The sequence below is a fragment of the Terrapene carolina genome, unplaced genomic scaffold (assembly GCF_002925995.2).
Source record: "Terrapene carolina triunguis isolate 2854851 unplaced genomic scaffold, T_m_triunguis-2.0 Scaffold66, whole genome shotgun sequence".
In the NCBI taxonomy this organism is placed as follows: Eukaryota; Metazoa; Chordata; order Testudines; family Emydidae; genus Terrapene; species Terrapene triunguis.
Genome location: NW_020664417.1, coordinates 63,601,048 through 63,623,648, shown reverse-complemented (window position 1 = coordinate 63,623,648; position 22,601 = coordinate 63,601,048). Strand labels below are relative to the sequence as shown.

General features: G+C 39.9%; 1 protein-coding gene across 1 annotated transcript in view; it reads right to left on the bottom strand.

Annotated features, from left to right (window-relative positions):
* Positions 1-22,601, bottom strand: part of ARAP2 (ArfGAP with RhoGAP domain, ankyrin repeat and PH domain 2) — a 195,639-nt gene that overhangs the window by 120,143 nt on the left and 52,895 nt on the right. The window contains exon 8 of the mRNA XM_026648167.1: positions 21,611-21,789. Coding sequence (XP_026503952.1) covers positions 21,611-21,789 — 179 coding nt within the window. The remainder of the gene's footprint in view (positions 1-21,610; positions 21,790-22,601) is intronic.

The following is a 22,601-nucleotide window of genomic DNA, read 5'->3' as shown; positions in this document are numbered from 1 at the left end:
AATCAGAAGCTATTAGTAAAATATTAAGTTTGGGGGTTAAAGAAAAGTGGTCCTGGGATAGACTGTGATGTTTTCTGGAAAGTCCTGAAGGGACACAATCCTGCCTTGTACTTCATGATGAGTTAGACTGAAGGGGAGGTTGCTAATAATTATACATAGTAGTTGCTAATAACAATAGATAGTAGTTGTCCAAACATTCCAGCCACACTTGCTCTCTACCACTTTTCACTTTCTCTCTGCCAGGCACCAGGAAAGCAAAACAGCCTAACACCACCTGGGAGCCATGAATGAGAGACAGAGCTGTATGTCAAAGGTAGACTGATGGCGCCGCAGACCAAACCATCATAGTATCTCCCCAGTTTTACATAAATGGTGACCGGGGGGGGGGCGCAAATAGATCCTTGTGGCACCCTGCATGACAGAAACATTGGCGCAGATGAACAATTCCAATTTGTACAATTACTGTAATTCCCTTCCAGAAGGGCTTCCTCATACCACGTGGCATGTTCTGAATTCAGCAACACATTAGCTAATGGGCATGAGCAACTGTGATCATATTATGCCTGTCCTGTGTTCTTTCCATTTGGCTGCCTGTAAAGCTATGAAATGGAATTAAGATGATCCAGCTAGTTAAACAAAATAAAAATAAAAATATAAAAAAGACTTTAACAGAGAAAGCCCAGGATATATTCAAGACATTCAACATTTGGCTCAGCCCAAAGGGTGTTCACTCTGACACCATCCACTGTTTAAGAAATCTTGTCATCATGTATCAGGTCACAGACAGTGCTAACACAGGTCTTATGATGTGGAACTTGCTCCCATTTAACATCCATCTCACTCCTCATTCCCCACTTTAAATATTTCCCCCCCCAAAGAGCGATTTTTTTATGACCACGCCTCAACACTTAACTAATATCTGGAAATTCATTTATTATCTCTGCCTTCAGTTTTACCTTGTATTAGGGCTCTTCCATCTATTTCTTGATTATCTATTTTTATGTCACATATAGCATCCATCTTGTAGTGTTCAGCATCCTGAACTCCTTAGTGTGCAAGGGAATTTACAAATATCGTTGTTACTATTAACATTTCAAGTAGCCATCTGGACTTCTGGAGAACAGAAGCTAAGATAGAACCTAGAATTTTGCATATATATTTATCAAGCCCGTTTTCTTGAGACCACTTTTAAAAGGTATTGAGCTCTATCATGATTTCCTAAGTTCTCACACGTGTGTAGTCATGTTTTGTTGCTGAAGTTTTAAAGGATTTTTATTATGCCTGTCTTGCTCAAGCAAAATTGCTAGAGAAGTCAGTGAAAGCTTTGAGTAAGGATCTTAAGTGCCTCGGGTACATCTACACTGAGAAAACAAACAAAACAAAAACACCCACAGCAACTAGTCTAAGAACCTGGGTCAACTGACTGAGGCTCACGGGACTTATGCTACAGAGCTAAATATAGCAGACCAGACATTCCTGCTTGGGCTGGAGACTGGACTCTAAAACTCAGCAATGGGGTGGGTTTCAGAGCCCAGTTCCTAGCCCAAGCCGGAATGTTTACTCTGCTATATTTAGCCCCACAGCTCGAGTCCCATGAGCCTGAGTCAGTTGACGCAGTCTCTGAGACTACTCGCCAACGCATTTTTTTGTTTTGTTCCATGTAGACGTACCCTAAGAGATCTAGATTGTGGATCATGCAAAGCTAGTGCCCCTCCTCTCTAGAACTCCTTCAATTGCAGTAGTTGGATGTAATGCAAGACTCAGTGATAAGCCCAAAGGAAGGTAGAGTTCCTGCTTCCACAATAAATTATTGAATTGTTAAACCAATAAGCCAAAAGCTATTTGTACAAAAAATATTCACCCCAGTGAGCTGGAATTTTGTTTAGAAAGCACAGTGCTTTTACTCATTTCTTAAAGGCAGAGAGAGAAGTTTCAAAAATTTTAGTACCCATTTTCTACACATAAAAGTAATTTTATAGTCAAATCATTTTTTCTTCTGCTTTGGCAAGAAGAAAATGTACTAGTTTCATAGTTCACAAATAAAAACTGGATTTTTTTTTCTTCAATAAACAGACTGGCAACACTTCTCAATTGAGTGGATTTCCCCAAGTTTTATTTATCTCCAAACAGTCTATGAGATTCCAAATATTTGCAAAGTAGGCATAAAAATAAGTAACAGGACTGAGTTTGAACTTTTCTTTTCAAGAACATCACATCTACATACATCTTTTTATTTACTTACTTTTAATGGCAAGTACTACCCAAATAGGATTAAATATAAAAATATATATTTTCATGGAAGTGTGTAGGTCATCAACAAATGAGCCTTATTATAGAAGTGCACTAGTGATTGTTTAGTTAAGAATTGGGTCTGGGATACCCCATTTGACAGGTCTTTAAAACCTCTCCAAAAAAAAAAAAAAAAAAAAAAAAAGCAGACCTGTTGTAAGAATCAAAAAGTGAAAAGATGAAATTTAGATGGAGTTATTGAACATATGTTGATGAAAGTACGGCATGCCCAAAGGGGTAAAAAAAAAGAAAAATATACTCGGAGCAGGGGGGAATTATTGCTGAGATGTTGGTGGTTTGAGTCTTACTTTTTTTTTCAAAACTATGTTTCCAACAGGCATAAAACCACTAGCATATCACATCTTCCATGTGATTTCAGAAAGCCTTGCTAAGTGCAGGTGCTTTTGAAATCTCATTTACTAATGGAATGTATTTTGTGTGTGCACCTCTTCCAGTAAAGAGGGTTACTAACCAAAACTAGCAATGCTGATTTCAGGGTCCTAAGTCTGTGCTGCAGAAGAACAGTCATCTTTTTTGTATCCTTGTGGTTTTTATGCCACAGACAATAGCCTCAAATATAATGACCATGATTGGTCCCCTCTGAAATATATGATGGAAATTATGTCTGCCTATATTTTAATATCCTCATCAAATCATAAAATATGGCAAATTACCTTCCTTTTTTAGGTGTATTTGCCTTCTTGATGAGTGACAATAGCTTTACATGAATGATTTTTGTTTACTCTATGTCAGCAAACTCATAGTTTGATTTTATTTCCTGTAGTATAGCAAGCAGAAATGGTGCACAGAGTTCCTCTTCAGAAAGAGAGGAAGACTGTTCAGGTAAGCATACTCTGTAAGGTGAAAGACAAATCAAACACTATTCTGTATGAATACGTTAAAAACAAGTCAGAGACAATGGAAGGTGGCACTAGAAAAGGTTCAGAAAAGGGCAACTAAAATGATTAGGGGTTTGGAACGGGTCCCATATGAGGCGAGATTAAAGAGGCTAGGACTCTTCATCTTGGAAAAGAGGAGACTAAGGGCGGATATGATAGAGGTATATAAAATCATGAGTGATGTGGAGAAAGTGGATAAGGAAAAGTTATTTACTTATTCCCATAATACAAGAACTAGGGGTCACCAAATGAAATTAATGGGCAGCAGGTTTAAAACAAATAAAAGGAAGTTCTTCTTCACGCAGCGCACAGTCAACTTGTGGAACTCCTTACCTGAGGAGGTTGTGAAGGCTAGGACTATAACAGCGTTTAAAAAAGAACTGGATAAATTCATGGTGGTTAAGTCCATTAATGGCTATTAGACAGGATGGGTAAGGAATGGTGTCCCTAGACTCTGTTTGTCAGAGGGTGGAGATGGATGGCAGGAGAGAGATCACTTGATCATTACCTTCACTCCCTCTGGGGCACCTGGCATTGGCCACTGTCGGTAGACAGGATACTGGGCTAGATGGACCTTTGGTCTGACCCGGTACGGCTGTTCTTATGTTCTTATGTAAACTGGCTTAGACAATCAACACAACTACCTGGACAGTTAAATGAGATAACAGAAGTTTCCTCCCTTTTCAAAAAATATTTCTTTTAAATACTTCAGACTTGCTGCTGGGACTCTTCACCAGCACTAAATTAATCTCCAGACCAGAGATAAAGTTTCCACACATTTTAGTTCAGCATCATAGACAGAGGAAGTACTGAAAAACTAAGAGGACCTGCAAGTAGGAAAATTATATTCCCCAGTTACTGGCTAATTTGCTTTCTATGCTTTGATTAAGACAGCACACATACTGGGTTCCTTTGCTTAACTCACTGACAAGATGACGACAAAACACTACACAAACTTCCCAATCTCTACCTCTCCCTCTTTGACTTCTCCAGTTTGAATCCTTCTGATCTCAAAGGTATCGCTACATATAAACTATTATTTTGTCAAAGCCTGAGACTAGAAAGCCTGGCAGAGTGGGAGTCTTTGCCAAGCCAACAGGAAGGGAGTTAGGAAAACTAATAAGAACATAAGAATGGCCATACTGGGTCAAACCAATGGTCCATCTAGTCCCGTAGCCTGTCTTCCAACAGTGGCCAATACCAGGTGCTTCAGAGTTCCTTCAGAACTCTTGGGTGAATACCATCTGGTCCTGAGGATTTTTACTATTTAATTTATCAATTTGTTCCAAAACCACCTCTAATGACCTCTCAATTTGGGACAGTTCTTCAGATTTGTCACCTAAAAAGAATGGCTCAGGTTTGGGAATCTCCCTCATATCCTCAGCCGTGAAGACTGATGCAAAGAATTCATTTAGTTTATCCTCATTGGCCTTATCACCCTTGAGTGCTCCTTTAGCAGTGGCCCCACTGACTGTTTAGCAGGATTCCTGCTTCTGATATACTTAAAAAAAAAAAATTGCTGTTACTTTTTGAGTCTTTGGCTAGTTGCTCTTCAAATTCTTTTTCTGGCCTGTCTAATTATACTTTTACACTTGACTTGCGAGAGTTTATTCTTTCTAATTTTCCTCTATAGGATTTAAATTTTTAAAGAATTCCTTTTTACCTCTAACCAGTTCTTTTACTTTGTTGATTAGCCACGGTGCCACTTTCTTGGTCCTCTATTATGTTTTTTTGGTTTTTTTTTAAATTGTGGTGTACATTTAATTTGAGCCTCTATTATGGTGTTTTCTAAAAGTTTCCTTGCAGCTTGCAGGGATTTCACTTTGGGGACTGTACCTTTTAATTTCTGTTTAACTAACTTCCTCATTTTTGTGTAGTTCCCCTTTCTGAAATTAAATGCTACAGTGTTGGCCTTCTTTGGTATTTTCCCCCTACAGGGATATTACATTTTTATTATGGTCACCATTAGCAAGCGGTTCAGCTATAGTTGCAGCTATTGGCATTCTTTAGCTCAGTTCAGGTTGAACTAGAAGAGAGTGGGGAAAAGGGAACTTCTGAAAAGAGAGTCTCAGAAACCCTCTTTTAAGTATTCGGTGACTAAGGGCTCTGTCCACAGATGCACAGCTGATAGCATGTACCATAAAAAGACTGCAGGGAATACCAAAAGGTAGCTTTACAAAGTTTATCCACATATTCTTCTCCAGTCCAGCCCAGGAGGGGACTTGGGCTTTAGTAAAGTGGCCGCACCAAGACACATTAAACAGAGAACTTTGATGGCCTTATCAGGTGCGGCTCTATGTATTTTGCCGCCCCAAGCACGGCAGTCAGGCGGCTTTCGGCGGCACGCCTGCGGGAGGTACAACTGGTAACGCGGATTCGGTGGCATGCCAGCGGGAGGTCCGCCGGTCCCGCGGCTTCGATGGACCTCCCGCCAAATTGCCGCCGAAGCCGCGGGACTGGCGGACCTCCCACAGGCATGCCGCCGAAGGCTCCGACTGCCGCCCCCACAGGGACTGGCAGGCCGTCCCCCGTGGCTTGCTGCCCCAGGCATGCACTGGTGCCTGGAGCCGCCCCTGGGCCTTATAAGTCTTCTGAACCTCTAGAGATGCCTCTTTGAACTCAAAATGATTTTTGATCCAAGTGCACTGGATAGCCCTTCTGAGAATCAAGTTAGATAACAGACAAATTCTTATATTAAAAGTATATTGTGATTCTTCAAAAAGATTGGCAAATGTGTTGGTTCGCACTTTTCATCCTAACTGCTCTCTGATAGTTAATGGGATTACATATAAAAGAGTAAAGCACAATGTAAGTTTCTCAAATCTAAGTGATTTACCATTAAGCCATTTATTGCTTTATCACATAATACAAAGTTTTGATTTATACCCAGCACATTATGGGTTTATATAATTTTAGTGACATGTCACCGTTTCCATCCTATATATTCTATTTTTCCCTGGGTTCATAAAAGCACAACTATTTGCTCTTAGCACAAGCTTATATATTCTCATAGTGGAAGTGATTTTTACAATTTCAAAGTTATTGTTGTCTTAACAATAAAGTTTGACCAAAAAGTGGAAGACAGTGAATAACTTCCATAACTTCCACATTAGAAGAGCTAATATCAAGAATTTGCAGTGAAAAAAAAAACAAAAATAAAATATGGGTCCAATGCTGAACAGGCCAACCTCAAAACTTCAGGACTGCACCTTAAATTAATGCAGCATTACTGAACTGAATCAATTGTGCTGCAGTTGATGGACCAATATTTTTGTTTGTTTTGAATGGTTTCCTTAAACTCTCCAAATCAACTCATTTCAAACCAAGACAAATTAGGTATGAGTGTAATATTTTACCCAATTAAAAACCAAAAATCAGACATGGGGGAACTGAAACATTTCCTGCTGAGGACAAAGAAGATAAAATATCCATATATATATATATATATATATATATATATATATATATATACACATACACACACACATATACATACACACACACACACACACACACAAACATATATGCAGTACATATACAATAAGCTTACTCCTGAAGTACAAGATGCTATTCCCTTTATTTTTAAAATATTACAACATTTCCAAAAATCAAACTAGCAAGACATTTTTTCCAAAATCTACTGTGGGAAGCTAGTCAGTCATTGGAATTGAACAATCTGATTAAACGTTGAATGAAGGAGTATTCTTTTTTTTTTCCCTTTTCTTTTTTGTTCTACATTTATCTGCCACTAATTTCATGGAGCTTCCCCCTTGTCATTTTATGAATAGGGACACAGGAAAGATTTGCAGAACCCAGGATAAGCTACAGAACTGTGACCCCCTCGAAGCATAACAATTCTACCTGTCTCCTAGTTCCTTTCACTTCTCAACACTTTCTCCCCAAGCTGCTTTCACAAAGGGAGGTGGGAATCAAAAACTTGTTATTTGAATTTTCAAAAAGACAAGAAAAGTTGCCAATGTTAACTCTGCTTCAGCGCATATAGTATGTGGTATTTTTGACCACTAGTTAGATTCCTTTAAGAGCATTAATACGAACGGTTTAATGTAGTGAATGGAAGTGTAACTTTTGCATTTTTCAACTTTTCAAATTTACCACTTGACACACAATGGCCGATGTTGGTCTGGTGGGTCCCTTTACTTGGCAGAGGGTTAGGATGCCACCCCTTGTCCCTGCTCTTGGGGGGGGTTGAGGGCTCTGCTAGTGACCCAGGAAGATGGTAGAGGAGGGAAGCAGGGAAGGGGTCTGGGTTTGCCCCTCACTCTGAGCCCCACCCCCGCTCAACCCCTGCAGATTTCTTACCCTCTTCCCCCTTGTGTAGAGTTACCCTCAGTCTTTGACGCTGGGAGAGGGAGTCTCCCTGCTCTGCTGGGGCAGGGTCTCTCTTCCTGCGGTTCCCTGGCCTTTCAATTCTCAACAACACACCTCCAAACTCCAATCCTCCCTCACTCCACACTGTTTGCCTGACGCAGGTGGGAGGGTATATTAGGCTCCTGACAGGGCCTTAATTGGCTACAGGTGCTCCAATTAACCTGTAGTAACCCTCCCTAATCTACAGGGAACCACGCCTTAATTAGCCTAGCCCTAGGGCTTATATATCTCCCCTCAACCACTCTTCCACTGCTCCCTGGCCCTGCTGTATCACACACCTTAATATTTATTAACGTGGGTAGGTAAACAATTTTAATGCACTTGACATTGTTCTGAAAATATATCATTCAGTATTTGTGCCAAGATAGTTCAAGGTACTTTACACAACAGCGTGATTTAATAAACTAATAGTCTACAATGCCAAGTTGCTGTCAGCAACAGCCAAATTATAAAGTCTTCTGTTTTGATTTAGAGACAAATGGCGGCATCACCCTGATATCTCTGGATACCAAACAGAATGTCTTAAACAAAGCAACAACTCTCCTGCATGTCATGGTTAGGTACTATACAAAAGATTATTATCATGACCTCCTTTAGGGCTTGGGGTACAACAGATCACCATGTTAGACAGACAAGCTAGACCAAAACTGTGAAGGTTTTATAGATCAAACAGATCACCTTAAAGAGATTATCTTGCAAGTGGTGATGCTGAGCCAGAATTAGAGTTATGAGACTCGGTATTCAGAATCCCAGCAACAGCATTTTGTAGCAACTGGCAGGGAGAGGTTATCAAAAGTGTTTCAATGATGTTAGAGAACTGGAAAGAGATTCTTCAGTATCAGGAAGACCTGACAGATGCAGTCTGTAAACACAGTCAAGGGGCAGGCAATATACTTTGCACAGCAGGGTCCTGTCATTTCAAATGCTGAGCTGACCTAGAATTTAGGGATGAATTCCTGGCCCAACTGAAGTCAATGGCAAAGCCTCCGTCCCCAATCCTACAAAACTCCATTCAGGCTGCATTGTGCATACAGGAACTATGTAGAGCCTCAAGCCTTCACAATCAGAAGGGCAAGAAGTTAATACAGAAATAACCCTAATAGGCCTTGTGCTAATTTTTAAGTAAATCTCCATGCACTAGTATCTATAAATCAATAGATGACAGAACTGTACAACTAAAACACCTGAACAGCTAGAACCAAAGAGTCATGCAGAACTGTGATGTGATAACATTTTCTGGTTTTGTGGCAAAGATGCACTCTATTCACCTTTTATTTTTTCTCTCTCTAAATTCCAGTAGAGTTACTCCTGCATATATGAGGAGACATATTTCTGACATACTATACCTTGGTATGAATCGAAGAATGAAAATGAATCGTATAATGAATACTCAACAATAGAGTTTGTGCTAATGTAACACCTTTTGTTCCAACATTAGCATTTAGCAGCAAGAACTCCAGTGAAGCCATTCAAGTTTCATACAATTTATTTCTGAGAGTTTTTTCCAGGAGTGGTTGGTTGCTAGTGCCAACTATAAACACACGTATATTCTTTTTAAGATCATCCTGAAATAATATTTGACAGGCTGGTGTATTGGACATTATTAATAGATGCCAATAGTGAAAATGGACTAAGCAAGTAGACGGGTGTGGTGGAGTATCTGCCCCACCCACATGCTAGAGGGGGCTGTGGCAGGCCAGGGCGCCTGTGCAGCCCAGCAGACAATAAAAGAAGGGTTTATTGGGAGCCAATCAGGGCCCGGCTCAGCCCTATAAATAGGCTGCTCTGAGAGGAGAGTCAGCTTGTCCCAGACCTTCAGGGAGGAAGATCTGTCTCCTGAGCAGGAGACCAGCACCCAGGACAGCGCAGTGCTGGGCAGGCTCAGGGAAGCAGAGTGGAGCTTCAGCCTGATACCTGCCAGACTGCTGGCCCTGAGTAGAAGGGCCTAGAGGGTGCAATGGGGTCAGAGGGAAAGTGACCCAGGGAAGGCTGAAGGCAAGGGAAGAGAAGGAGGGCCGAGAGGCTGCCGTTAGAGGGTTCCTGGGTCGGGACCCAGAGTAGCAGGCGGGCCTGGGTCCCCCCCTTGCCCCCTTGTGCTGCACCGGGCTGTGGAGCAGTGGCCAAGTCAGGCTGCAACCTGCCCCCTGATGTAAGAGGGGCTAGACTTGGGGGTTGTGGCAGGCCGCTGAGGCCAGTGCAAAGACTGCTGTTTAACACACACACACCCCCCGGAAGGGGGTGTGGATGGACTAAGGGGCACTGCCAGAGGGCAGTGGTCCAGAAGAGGATGCTGCAAGCCCGAGAGCGACGCGGGTCCACATGTCAACCGAGGGTAAGACGACGGACGGGACTCCACCAGGAGGGGGCACTCCACTGGACAGAGCTAATTCCCAAGACAACCAGTAGGAGGTGCCAGGGGGTGAGTCCCAACCCTGTCACAACGGGCCGTATACTACAATATTTGTCCCTTTACTCCATTAATTTTAAGAGGAAGAGGGGAAATTGGAAGTTTGGAAAACAATGGAAAGATGACATTAACAGGCACCTGGCACTGTCCACTGTCGGAAGACAGGATACTGGTCTAGATGGACCTTTGGTCTGACCCAGTATGTCCATTCTTATGTTCTTAACAGGGTAAGTTAGTGTACTTACTCAGAGCTATAACATCCCTTTGCATATGAAGACATGCAGAAGAGAACATAACACAGCTAAAATTGTGACCTCTCCAAGGTACTTGTTTTGTTTGTTTGTTTTTTTTTCCTTACAGAAGCATAGTGATATCAATAATGTGGAAAAATATTGGGTAGTCTGACTCTCATGCATCTGTGGTCTGTGCTATTCTCTGCACCAGCAGTATGGCTGGCTACCACTGGCTTCTCCCTCTCCTCATGTGTGTGCTCACATGAATTTAATGCTGCTTCAAGTGGCATTAAAAACTTTGCATATGTTTCTGCCAGCTATACTAACTAAACAGGAAAAGACGTGCCAGAGTAGCTGTTCAACTACTCCCCTTTCCTGACCTTTTCCTCATAGTGTATTTTTAACTCAATCATAAATTCATCACCATGGTGCAACTATTTCCATCTCACCGTTTGGAAGCATCTCTCATGGCTGTTTAGGTCTAATTAAATACAACAGAACCTATTTTGCCACAATCTCATCAGTTAAAGAACTGGAAAGAAATTCTTCAGTATCAGGAAGACCTGACAGATACAGTCTGTAGCCACAATCTCATCAGTACTGAGCCACAGCCACTGAAGAAGAATCCTTATTTAAAATATCCTGAGCTGTGCTTAAAAAAAGTTGTAATACTCTAATTATGCAATGGCATTAAATAATGGATGATCCTGTGATCCTTAAAAGGGTTGATTATAGGCTAAAATATCAAAAGTCAAAAAGGCATCATCGTGACTATAGTTAATTAGCTAACCATTACATTCTTTAGATTAAAAAAAAAAAAAAAAAAAAATCTATGGCCACTTTTACTTTACATTCTCATTATAAAGTACAACTGGTTATGCAAGCTAAAGGATAAAACCTACAAGTTATGAATGCTAGAGATAGCACTACATTATGAGCAAAAATATTAAGAGATACATTTAATTTAAGTAATAGTGCTAGCACAGCAGTGTTTTATAAGGCAATCATTCAGTTTGAGCTGATAAAGTTCAAGATAGTTGCTGAAGCAGTTTACTAGCAAGAGCCCTGGATTATTGCTGAGAAAGCACAGTATGGTACTCCCTTTATTGTTAGTATGCTATATATCTTAAATATCCCCTCCATAAGCAATGAGTGCTTTATTTATTTAGCATGAAGTGTGGACATTGGAAGAAACATCCACTCTAGAAAATAAGACATAATAATAATTATATACGGTAAGTTATCAACTGGAACCGCATCTTACAATATAAAATACATGTAAGTAAAAAGACAGCAGGGACAATCAAAGAATCACGTATAGAAGTTCAAAAGATAAAAACAACACATCCCTTAAATCATTCAGTGATTAATGTTCATAGTAGTTTAAATAAATAAAATTCCAAAGATTTTCCTCAAAGTAGACCAACTCTTAGCTGATGGAAACTCAAATGGCCTAGTCTTTAAGGCATTTCAGGAAAAGGATCATCCTTTTTCCTGTTGCTTTCCCATCAGTCAAACAACAGCACCACCAATCTTAATTAAAAAAATGGTTACTAGATAATTAATGGGAGTATGAAGAGCTCTGTGTAAGCTCAAAAGCTTGTCTCTATCACCAACAGAAGTTGGTCCAATAAAAAAATAATACCTCACCAACTTTGTGTCTCTAATTAATGGGGGTGTCAGAACTGAGTGAAAAAGCAAAATTCCAGTCATGCAATCAGGTCCACATGGGGAGACCTGTTCATCCACACACTTCATATGGGGCTCTGCATGGACACAAGACGTCAATTGTAGGATCAGGAACTAAAGAGTGGGGTCAAATCCCTGAGGTCTCACGTGTCCACTAAGTGCATTCTTTTTAGTAGAAAACTGTAATGTCCTACAGATTCTTTGTATAGCGCTTGGAAGTGCTAAAGTGCAAAGTAGAATTAACAGCCTAAACAAAAACTGCATTTAAAATACTGTATTCTAAAACTCTTCACAAATGGCAGTTAAATAATGAAAGATATATTTTAAATAACCAAAACTTGTAGTAACATGACACTCTTAGATCTATTTCCTTCTCAGGACAAAGCAGTCAATATAAAAAGAAATTTGTTCCTCCTTTGTCTTTTTAAACATTAAAATATGCACAGAGAATGTTTCCGAGAGACATGGTATGTTGTAGTAATCCTCAAAACAAAAGCCCTACTCTCAGTTCTCAAAGAGAATGAATTTTGAGATTAAGGCACTGTAATTTTACCAAATTCATATAAGGCATTAGATGAGTGTTTCTGATATGAAAAACAGTTTCATACCTGAGAAAAAGCATAAAGAGGGAAGGAATTAGTGTCATTTCTTTGGTACCTCAAAAAGCTACTTCTTTATTTGGGGTTGGGCAAATCTGTTCTGAATTACCTCTAATTTGATAAAAACCTAAACAATTTATTGAAGTTTACAAACACTCCTCTCCTTTGAAGGTTGACATCACCATGATTAGCTGGAATTGACTAAGGTACCAATGCGGTTCTACTTAAATTTCATATGCTCTCCTGTATGTAGAACAGATTAAAAATGGTGCTGTCTCACTATTCTGAAAAAAGAATGATTTTTTTTTAATTCTTGTAGTTTTAAAACTGGTTGTTAGGTAGTCAAATATAAAATAAGCCCATGTATACATGTGAATGTTAAAGGATTGTATAATCCATAATGGATAACTAGATGTGGAACTGTCTGGCTTGTGCAATTAGAAAATAAGTTTAAGGGTAGAAATGCAGATGTGTTCTGTCCTTAGCACGTACTAGTGCAGTGCTAACTATTCCTAGGACTCTGGATTTCAATGATTTATTTTAAAATACGATGTTTGATGCAAAGCCACTGGTTTCTGCAAAGCAACACTTATTTATTTAAAAAACAAAAAAAACATACCTCTACCCCGATATAACATGAATTCGGATATAACGCGGTAAAGCAGCGCTCCGGGGGGAGGGGTGCGCACTCCAGCGGATCAAAGCAAGTTCGATATAACGCGATTTCACCTATAACGCGGTAAGATTTTTTGGCTCCCGAGGACAGCGTTATATCGGGGTAGAGGTGTATATGGCCAAGGATTTTGTTTAGGTGTGGATCCAATTCTCATTAGAGAAAGTATAGATTGAGATGGTAGTACCATTCTACCCTGTCAAATTGTTCTGAAACCTCCTACAATTATTTTTGTAAATTTAGTGCCTCTCCATAGAGTCCCTTAGGGTATGTCTACACTGCATCTGGGAGCAAGCCACCCAGCCTGAGTCAATAGATTTGTGCTAGTGTATTAAAAAATAGCTGTGTAGATGTTGTAGTAGGCCCTGCTCCTTCCCTAGATTTGAGAGCCTAAGCACAAAGCCACAGCGTCGGAGCAACATCTACACAGCTGTTTTTAGCCACATAGTGTGAGCTCCACTAGCACATCTGTGGACCCAGGCTGGGATGCTTGCTTCCAGATGCAGTGTAAATATACTCTTATTGTGCATTATGTTTGATCAGAGCCATCCTTCTGCTCATTGAAATTTTTAACATGATCATAGTAGTTAGATGCAAACATACAGAGTCTACCTGAATTCCACAGAATGCCATTAGAAAGCTGGGGATTCAATCTTTCTTTTTTTTGACCAATTCATCATGAGGCCTTCGATCATAGTGGAAGAGTTTTTGAACTTCCATAACAAACTCTAGGATTGTGTCAGGTGTTACTTTTTTTCCAAATGAGATCCTAATAGTATCGCACCATGAGTCAGAAGTTTGGGATGCCTGCACTTGAGAAGTATTCATCTTTTTCATTTAATTTTTGTTGTCTGAGCAAATGATGGGACCTCATTGCCATACGTTTCTCTGTACTCTTGGATGACATCTTCAACAACTTGGATACAAAATTCTGCAACATTATTTTCAGGTGTAGAAATCACCGGTATTAAATAGGACTATTTCTTCCCATGTGGATGTTTATAGTCAGTGTGTCATTTCTCATGCTCAGGTATTGTATACTAATATTAATTCTTTTAGCTTTTATTTTCAGCCTTATTTTTGGCACTTGCAGTATATAGTTAAATCTGCATGGAGCACTTTCATTCAGGGCAAAGCATTTCAATAATTTCTTTTCATGAATCATTCTGTGCTACACTGTTAGTAAAAAGAAAGTTTGTAACTTTCTTACTGAATTCAAGAATACACCTTTGAGGTTTTTAATTGCATAAACACCAATTGATTTAAGAGCAGTCTCTGTTCGTCTTGAATACCCAAAACATGGCGAAAATCAATCTGATGCTGAGGAGTTGCTGGAAGACCAGGAGCATAGATTTAATTTATCCTCACAGCTACATTTTGATAGCAACACTGTCACTTAAACTGTCTCCCTGGTTGGATCACATTCGATGTTTGGTGCTTCCACTTCAATAGAACAAGTTCCAGTCAATGGCACATTTGACCTTAAAGAATGCACAGGAACAGATTTTCTGGACTTTTTGAGATGAGCACAAATATCTTGCTACAGGACTTGAATAATTTTAAAATAAAGTCCAAAGACTGAATGAACTAAAACACACTTAGTTTCATACCACTTCCTTCACAATTATGGCATATTAAATTAGATAAATTCATACACTGATATTTGGTAGTGACCTATTTATATGTTTATAGTACTGACCACCAACAAAGCTGTTCTTTTCTTTCAGACCTAGACCTTTTCCGTTATCCATGCGGCACCTCAGAAACACTAGCACAAGATCTCCAAAACCACACACATGCTATCCAGTAAAAAAAATTATCTTCCCTCTACCACAATCCTAATGATAATTTGCCCTGCTTCTCCCCAATTTCTAGATCAGGCATTTCCCTTTTACTATCTGCTTCTATTATTTCTCTTTATCTCCCACCTCATACCTACAACCTATCCCCTGATCTCAATTCCTCCCACTCCCTGTCCTCTCTCATTCTATCTCTCATCCCCTCTCTCTCCCTTATCTAGTCTTATTTACAACCTGAAATACAGCACTAAAGAATTCCTCTCCATTCTTGGTGTTTCTAGTATCTGTTGATTCACATTCCCCCTTAATCATCATGCAGTCAAACTATGGAGAGAAGTCTAAAGGAACTAAGTAAGAGTCAATGCCCTCCACCCTTCTCATTGTGTTTGTTGTGCTTTTTGAACTTCCCCATATCTGTTAACAGCAAAGTGGTTACCAGAAATGAATACAATATCCCAGGTGTGGATGAACCAGAATCACACAGAAAGGGACCATGACCTCCTTCGTTCAGTAGGTCCTATCACCTTTTCCTTTGTTAGTCATCCTTTCCCCATCACTCTACTGCTAAAACCCTCATCTATACTTGCTAAATCCTCACTAAGCATAATCAATCCTTCTCCTTTCTGGGTTCCTTGTGTTTTTTTACGTCTCACCTCATAGTCTAATTGATTAAAAACATAGCTGCCAAAGTAATCATCTTCTATTACTCCTTTGATCCATTTTATATGGCTTCCCTTTCTCCTGCCACGTCAAGTGCAGGCTCCTCACCTTCAAGGCCTTGTTCAAACTCAGTTCTACTTGCACCTTTATCCGTTTCTTCTTACTCTCTACAAGTAATACTACTAGGTATTTGTACTGGCACTAAATAGATGCTAAATAGTTTTCATTGCCATTTTTGCTAACTCATCAAAAACATTTGCTTCATATGCAACATTTAACCATCTCTCTTACAACATTTAAGCCATAATGGGAAAATTAAAGCAGAGGTACAAGTTGTTACACACAAACCCAAGGAATCAATATGAAAAGTTTTTAATAAAAAAGACCCACTGATAAAGCATCTTGAACTCAAAGAGAGAAGTTCAAACATTAAGCTGAAGACATTAATCTGAAGTCCATCATGGGACACACACAGCTACACACAGAAAGTCACACACTGTTCCACAATCCCTGTGAGTGTAGGAAAAAAGAGCTCCACAAACCTCACAAGTCACCAATCGCAGGGCCACAGTCTGGAATCATTTGAGGCAGTGATAAAAGGTGGAGAAAAACCCCACTAAACTCTTTCTCAAAGCCACTGACAAAGATCTTCACCACACAGATACATCTGGAGGCTCTCCCTGACAGAGCCAACTGTCCAAGTGTCTGCCAGAATCTTCTCCTATAGCTCAGTGGAGAGAAGGGGTCACCAACACTACAATCACAGCAGACTGACATTATAAACACAGATTTAAGCCATCCTAAAGGATCAAGCACAACACCAATTTGTGCATGAACAGTTTTAAAACAGAAATGGGAATTTCTGTAAGTTATGGGCTGAGTAAATAGATTCTGTATGTTCTATTTTTCACTTTTGCTCCACTGAGGAAGTTTAAGAAATCCACACTACATACGCAGTCTAAGAAATTGATGGTTTCATAGTAGCAGTATATCACTGCCAGAAGCTCTAGCTAAACCAATCACTTTTTAATGAGAAATAGACCTGAGACATGAAGTTCTGATCTCAATCTGAACTTCACGAAGTTCATGATGGTTATGTTAGGATCTGGCATTTTGGCTCAGACTGTTCTCTACTTTTAAAAAACAAGGAAAAATCCTGTAAAGTGCCACTGAACTTTTCTCTATCAAGTTTAGTAGAAATCAATAAATCAGCTAGATCTGCTCTCATTTCAAGATAGTAAGATGTCTAAATAGCTTCTTTTAGCACTGCAGTTATAATAAACCCCTGTAAGTCACTGTGGATGTAGTTCTAGTATGGATGTGAATTCTAGGATACGAGGACATCCCTGAGCATATTTGCCTGGTAATTATTGGGTAAAATACTCTCTCTTTCAAAAGAGACAGATTTTTAGAACACTAGAGCACTCTACTGGTTTCAAAGCTGTATTATTTATTTTCCTCTTCAATTAAATGCTGCAAGAAAAGTAATGAAGAATCACTTGTGTTTGAACTTCAAACTAAATCAAAATGGAAGGATTACCTGTAAAGGAAGAAGTACAAAAAAGAAAAGTAGTATGTTTAAAGAGGGAAGCCATCCTTCTTGATTTCCAAATACCCAAGAAACATTAGAATAGAGGGACAGTCTTTCAAAGCAACTACAAAAGACTTTCTTCACATTAAATTCTTAATAACTAAAATGACTGAAATAGGCCATATGCCCAACCTGTTTTTGCACTGCATATTTCCCAAGCTTTTTCTTAATTCTGGACTCAGGAATACTAGAGTGCATGTGACAGATTGAGGACATGTTTGCTTCTGTGTTAAATTTTGTCATTTTGTTTTGTAAACCCCATTTTGTTTCAGAGGCTCTACTTTGTATTGCAGCTTCCTTTGTGGATTAGAGCATCAATTTTGCCGCAGGGGCTTGATGCCTAGTGGAAGAAAGACTATGGCTGAGAAGCTATGATGCAACCACAGTGTTCAATGACACTCTCCTACTGGAGCAACAAGTTTGCTATCAGTAAGGCCAATAACTTGTAATGACTCTACACTGAAGCCAGCTGGGGGCGCAGGGCCGGCTCCAGGCACCAGCAAAGGAAGCAGGTGCCTGGGGCAGCCAATAGAAAGGGGCGGCACTCCATCCGTTATTGGGGTGGCACGTCTCTGTCTTCGGCGGCAAGTCCTTCAGTTCCTCTCTTCCTCTTCGGCGGCCCTTTGGCAGCAGCTCAATCGGGTTTTCCTTTTTTTTTTTTCTTCGCCGCTTGGGGTGGCAAAAAAGCTGGAGCCAGCCCTGTGGGGGTGGGAGTAAGTGCCCAGAATCACTGGCCTGAAGCACATGGGCAAAAGGGTGACAGAGACTGAGGTAAGCTTCCATCCACCACCACATGCAAGTAGAGCAGGCTAAGGAGGGAAAAGGCAAAAATGGCTGCCTAGTGACTATGAACACTGAAGAAATCCAGGACTCACAGGAGGGGTGATATCAGAGTCAGAGGAAGAGTATGCAGGACTGTTTGTTGTTTTTCAACAATCTGTATGTTTTAGTGCTATTTAAGAGTAGAAAGCCTGATGTTGAGCAATTCCCTTGCTAGGCCAGTATTCTTTGCTTATCTGCTCAAATGTCCCTGAAAGCTTTAATTGCAAAGCTCAAGGCACCCAAGGTGATATGGAACTCAGTCTATAAGCAACTGCAGGCTAAGGAGGGTTGTTGCACTGGTTCCAAGATCTAAGGTGGCTAGGCTGTGGGGGGAATTTACTGCCCAAGGTTTCAAATGTAGGATCTGCATCTGGGAGTATGCCTGAGAGACCCAGATCTAGGAACAGTGACAAATCACTATCCAGATTCAGGGGCTTAGAAACACATGGAATCCAGCATTTAGATCCAACTCAACAGATTGGTGTCCTGTCAGAGGAAGATTGAGTCAGCTTGTGACACCAAGGAGCTCCAGATGAAGATAGCCATGTTCCATCCAACCATTTAACTTCTTCTAGTTAAGTCATTTATTTTCCTTATTCTTGTATATGATGCACTATACTCATGGAATCCCCACACTCACTCCATTCCTTAAAACAATTTCCTTCCCTGTGATGCAAGAGAGGGAACTGTCTTGCCACTGAAAAATATAATAAGAAAAAGAAACAGCACAACAACTTGTTTTCGCACTATTTCAAATGACTTTTGGCTGATGGCAAAAAAACAAGAGAAGAAAAAAATAAAAGTAAGTTATTTAATCTCTCATTCTTTCTTTCCTATATAAGTAAGAGAATGTAGTAAACATCAGAAGGAATGAGAAAAGATGGAAGAAAAAAAAGCATAAAAAAATCAGTCAAGCAAAGAAACAACATAAAAAAAATCTGGGAAAATGAGGTGATTTAAAAGAAGTCTGAAAAAGAATATTATAGCCACAAACGGGGGGAAAAAACCACCCAAAAGAACAGTAAGCTAGAGCATGAATAAAACATAATGGCTAGAAAAATGTTTTCTGAAGACTCACTCTCGATATTCTAAATAAATTTAACAGAGGGTTTTGCGGCTTTGTATATTCTCCTATCCTTAATAGAAAACTACTGAAGAACAAGTTGTAGAAGGGGGATCAAACCAGGACTCCAGTGTTGCTGGCATAATCAACTGCAGATGCAAACAGGTCACAACATCTAGGACCAGATTTTCAAAAGAGTTCAGCAACCCAGAGCTTCCGCTGTTCTCAGTGTGAGCCACTGAATCCTGAACACTTCAAAAATCTGACCCAAATTGTGGGGGCTGCACAATTTTCAAAGTCTGGCCTCAAATTTGTACAATTTCCCTTTGTAAATGTATCAGCAGCTTTGTGCTTGAAGGTTAAAAGTTAGATACTTTTTTAAAAGTTTGGCTGTTTCTCTTTAGTAAAAACAACTCAGTTCCAAATAAAAGGCAGAGCTACAGTCACAAGCATTTTGAAAACTGCTTAATGTTTTAATTCTAAGTAACAGTTTATCCTGGAGGTATAAGTGATGATGGCTCTAAACTTCTATTTGTTCCTCATTTCAATGTAGTGATGGCTTATCCTCACTTTTCACTTAAAAGCTTGGGGGAAGAGGCTAGTAGAATACCAATGCCACTCACTCTGAAAGACATGCCCCCAACATTATCTGGATAACAAAACAGGATATTAGGTTGATGACAATACAGTAGGTATTTGACTGAAAACTGGAATATGAAAAAATATAGTTTCTCAACAGCTGGTGTTGCTGTTGCTTTAGCCAAAGACATTGCTTGGACTATTACCTTTGTAGACGGGCACAGGATTCATGAGAGGCCCCAGTCCTGCAACTTGTTTCATTCAGGCAGACCTCATACCCACATGGAACCACCCTGAAGATCATGGGTATGAAAAAGAAGTTGCAGGATTGGGACCTAAAACATCTTTTCTGCTGGGGGAAATGAAGACAATCAAGATGAAATACATTTCCATTGCTACTTGGTAGACTGACTAATTTTTGTATTTAACAGACCACTGGCCTTAACCTTTTTTTAAATAAATATATCAAGTTACAGGGCACCTAACTAGCTACTGTGGTCATGACTGAATCATGATGGAGGCCCTAAATGCCCCCACAGGGCACCTAACAAGACTCTTTCCTCTTCTGGGCACCCTTTAGGACAAACCTTCCCTCTAGCGAAAATAAATATCAAACTTAAAAATAAGATGTAGCTACCACTCATTATCTCAGCCACAATATGGTTTAGCACTGGGATAAGCCTAAGTAAGGTAATGATAAAAAACAAATGAACTGGGCCACAATTTGTGCACAAATCAATTAGTTTTGATATCCAACCACACAAAATGCATCTGGTGAGTCTCAGACTTCCTTACATACACACACCCTCAAGCACTGCACATGGGTCTAGAGAGGGAAATTCCTTCGCGACTCTCAGTGGGCAGCCATATCCTGGGAAAGAATGGTGGGACCTAATCCCAAACACGTGATAGGCCCCAGCACAAATCTTGGTAGCTTCACAGAGGAGAAGACCAAGTTGAAGGCAATGAGGGTAAATTACAGACGGACCAACCTTATTGACTGTCCCGATTCCTATTTGAAACATGGAAACTTGAGTGGAAAAAGAGCAGGTTTTGTATCTCTCTCAAGTCTTTGCATATGAGGCTTGCTCTGACACCATGTCTGGGTTAGCATGCATTACCAAAGTGAAAGAGGGGTGTGGAGGGATTGAAAGAACAAAAGAGTCAGATTGTAACAGTACAAAGGCACCACCCTGGGAGTAGGGGCTGCAGGGAGGAAGGGGGGAAAAACCAAAACAGCAACAACAAAAACTTGTTTGTCTGCGTTTCCCCCTGCCACTTGGGACTTTCCTAACAATTCCAGCTAGCAAGATCTCTGTGTGACATGGGAACTCCATTTTTCCGTATTATTATTATGCTAGGAAATATTTGTGGATAAATCACTGGATTTTATGAGCGGAATTAAAGTGTCAAGTTACTATTTTGTTATTTTATATTGTTTATTTAAAATTTTTGTAGTGCACCATGAGCAACATTGATGAAGTCAAACTTCTTAAAATACAGACATTTCTTTAAAATTTAGTGGAGATACCATTTAAATACTACAGATAATCAAAAGTACATACTATTCATACTGTACTGTTTAAAAGTCCGAATAACTAAGCCATTGCATACAATACATCCTCGGTCTTTATGATTACTCTACATGTGTATATTGTAAGCAATCTACTAAATTAACCCCATCTCTCCCACTGACCTATAAAGATATCCGGAGCTTATCACTAGTTTGTTTTTCCCTGTTGTACAATGGAGGTGGTGACACACATTTTGCTTTTAAAAGCCCTTTCAGAACTACAACAATGCTGTGTGATAACACAGAGCTAAAATGTGACCATCCAATAAGTGGCATAATTTTCTAACTCACTAGTTTAATCATTTTTACACGAATTATTTCACAAAAATGTATGACAACATTTACCTGTTCATTTTTGCAGAGCCACACATTGTTCCCCAGAAGTAAAGTAAAGATTTTGGTTTTGTATCCTTTTAGTTCAAGGTATCCACTTTTCTCAGGAGTGATAGCAGTTCGAGTTTGAGAGGTATTGGACTGTGATTTCAAGGCGCCGAGCATTGTATTAATCCAGTCAATCCTTTCATCTAAGGAAAAGGAAAAGGAAATTAGACAAGTGCAGCATGTTCCTGTAATGTTGCAGCTTCCTCACTGTCTTCACATACATGCCCATGAAGGTGCTCCAGTTCTTTTGACTAAGCTACTGTGTTGCATAGGAAATGTCATACCAGATCAGACCAGCAGTCCATCTAACCTGGTATTCTGTCTTTGGCAATGGTCTGTATTAGATGATTGAGAGATAAGTGCTAGAATCACTATTCTAGACAATTCTAGGACAGAGGGGAAGTTTTTTTCTAACCCTATTAGATAGCGGTTGGCATGAAGGTTTATTTTCCTGGGTGGGTTTATCCTAATTTAACTGTGGATATTTCCATGAGGGAAGGGAATGAAAAAAATAAGCATGAACATATATCAGGTAAAGACTTAAGACAGAATCTGCACTTCAGTAACTCCCATTGTCAACATTCAACTTCTCCAAGAACACAATACTTTTATCACCTAAATTTTCAAATGTGACTATGCAGTGGTGCTGTAGCTGCGTTGGTCCCAGGATATTAGCAAGACAAGGTGGGTGAGGTAATATCTTTTACTACAGTGTTTCCCAACAGCCAGACCGTGGACTCATGCCAGTCCCGGAGATCTCCCTGACACAGTTTAGGAAGGCAGCAAGCCAGTCCTTTGTATCAAAAAGCTTGAGAAACACTTCTTAACTGGAAAAACCTGAAGAAGAGCTCTGCCTAAGATTGACAGCATGTCTCGCTCATCAACACAGATTTGTCCAATAGAAGATATTACCTCACCCACATCGTTCTCAAACATAACTAGTGATTTTTGGGTG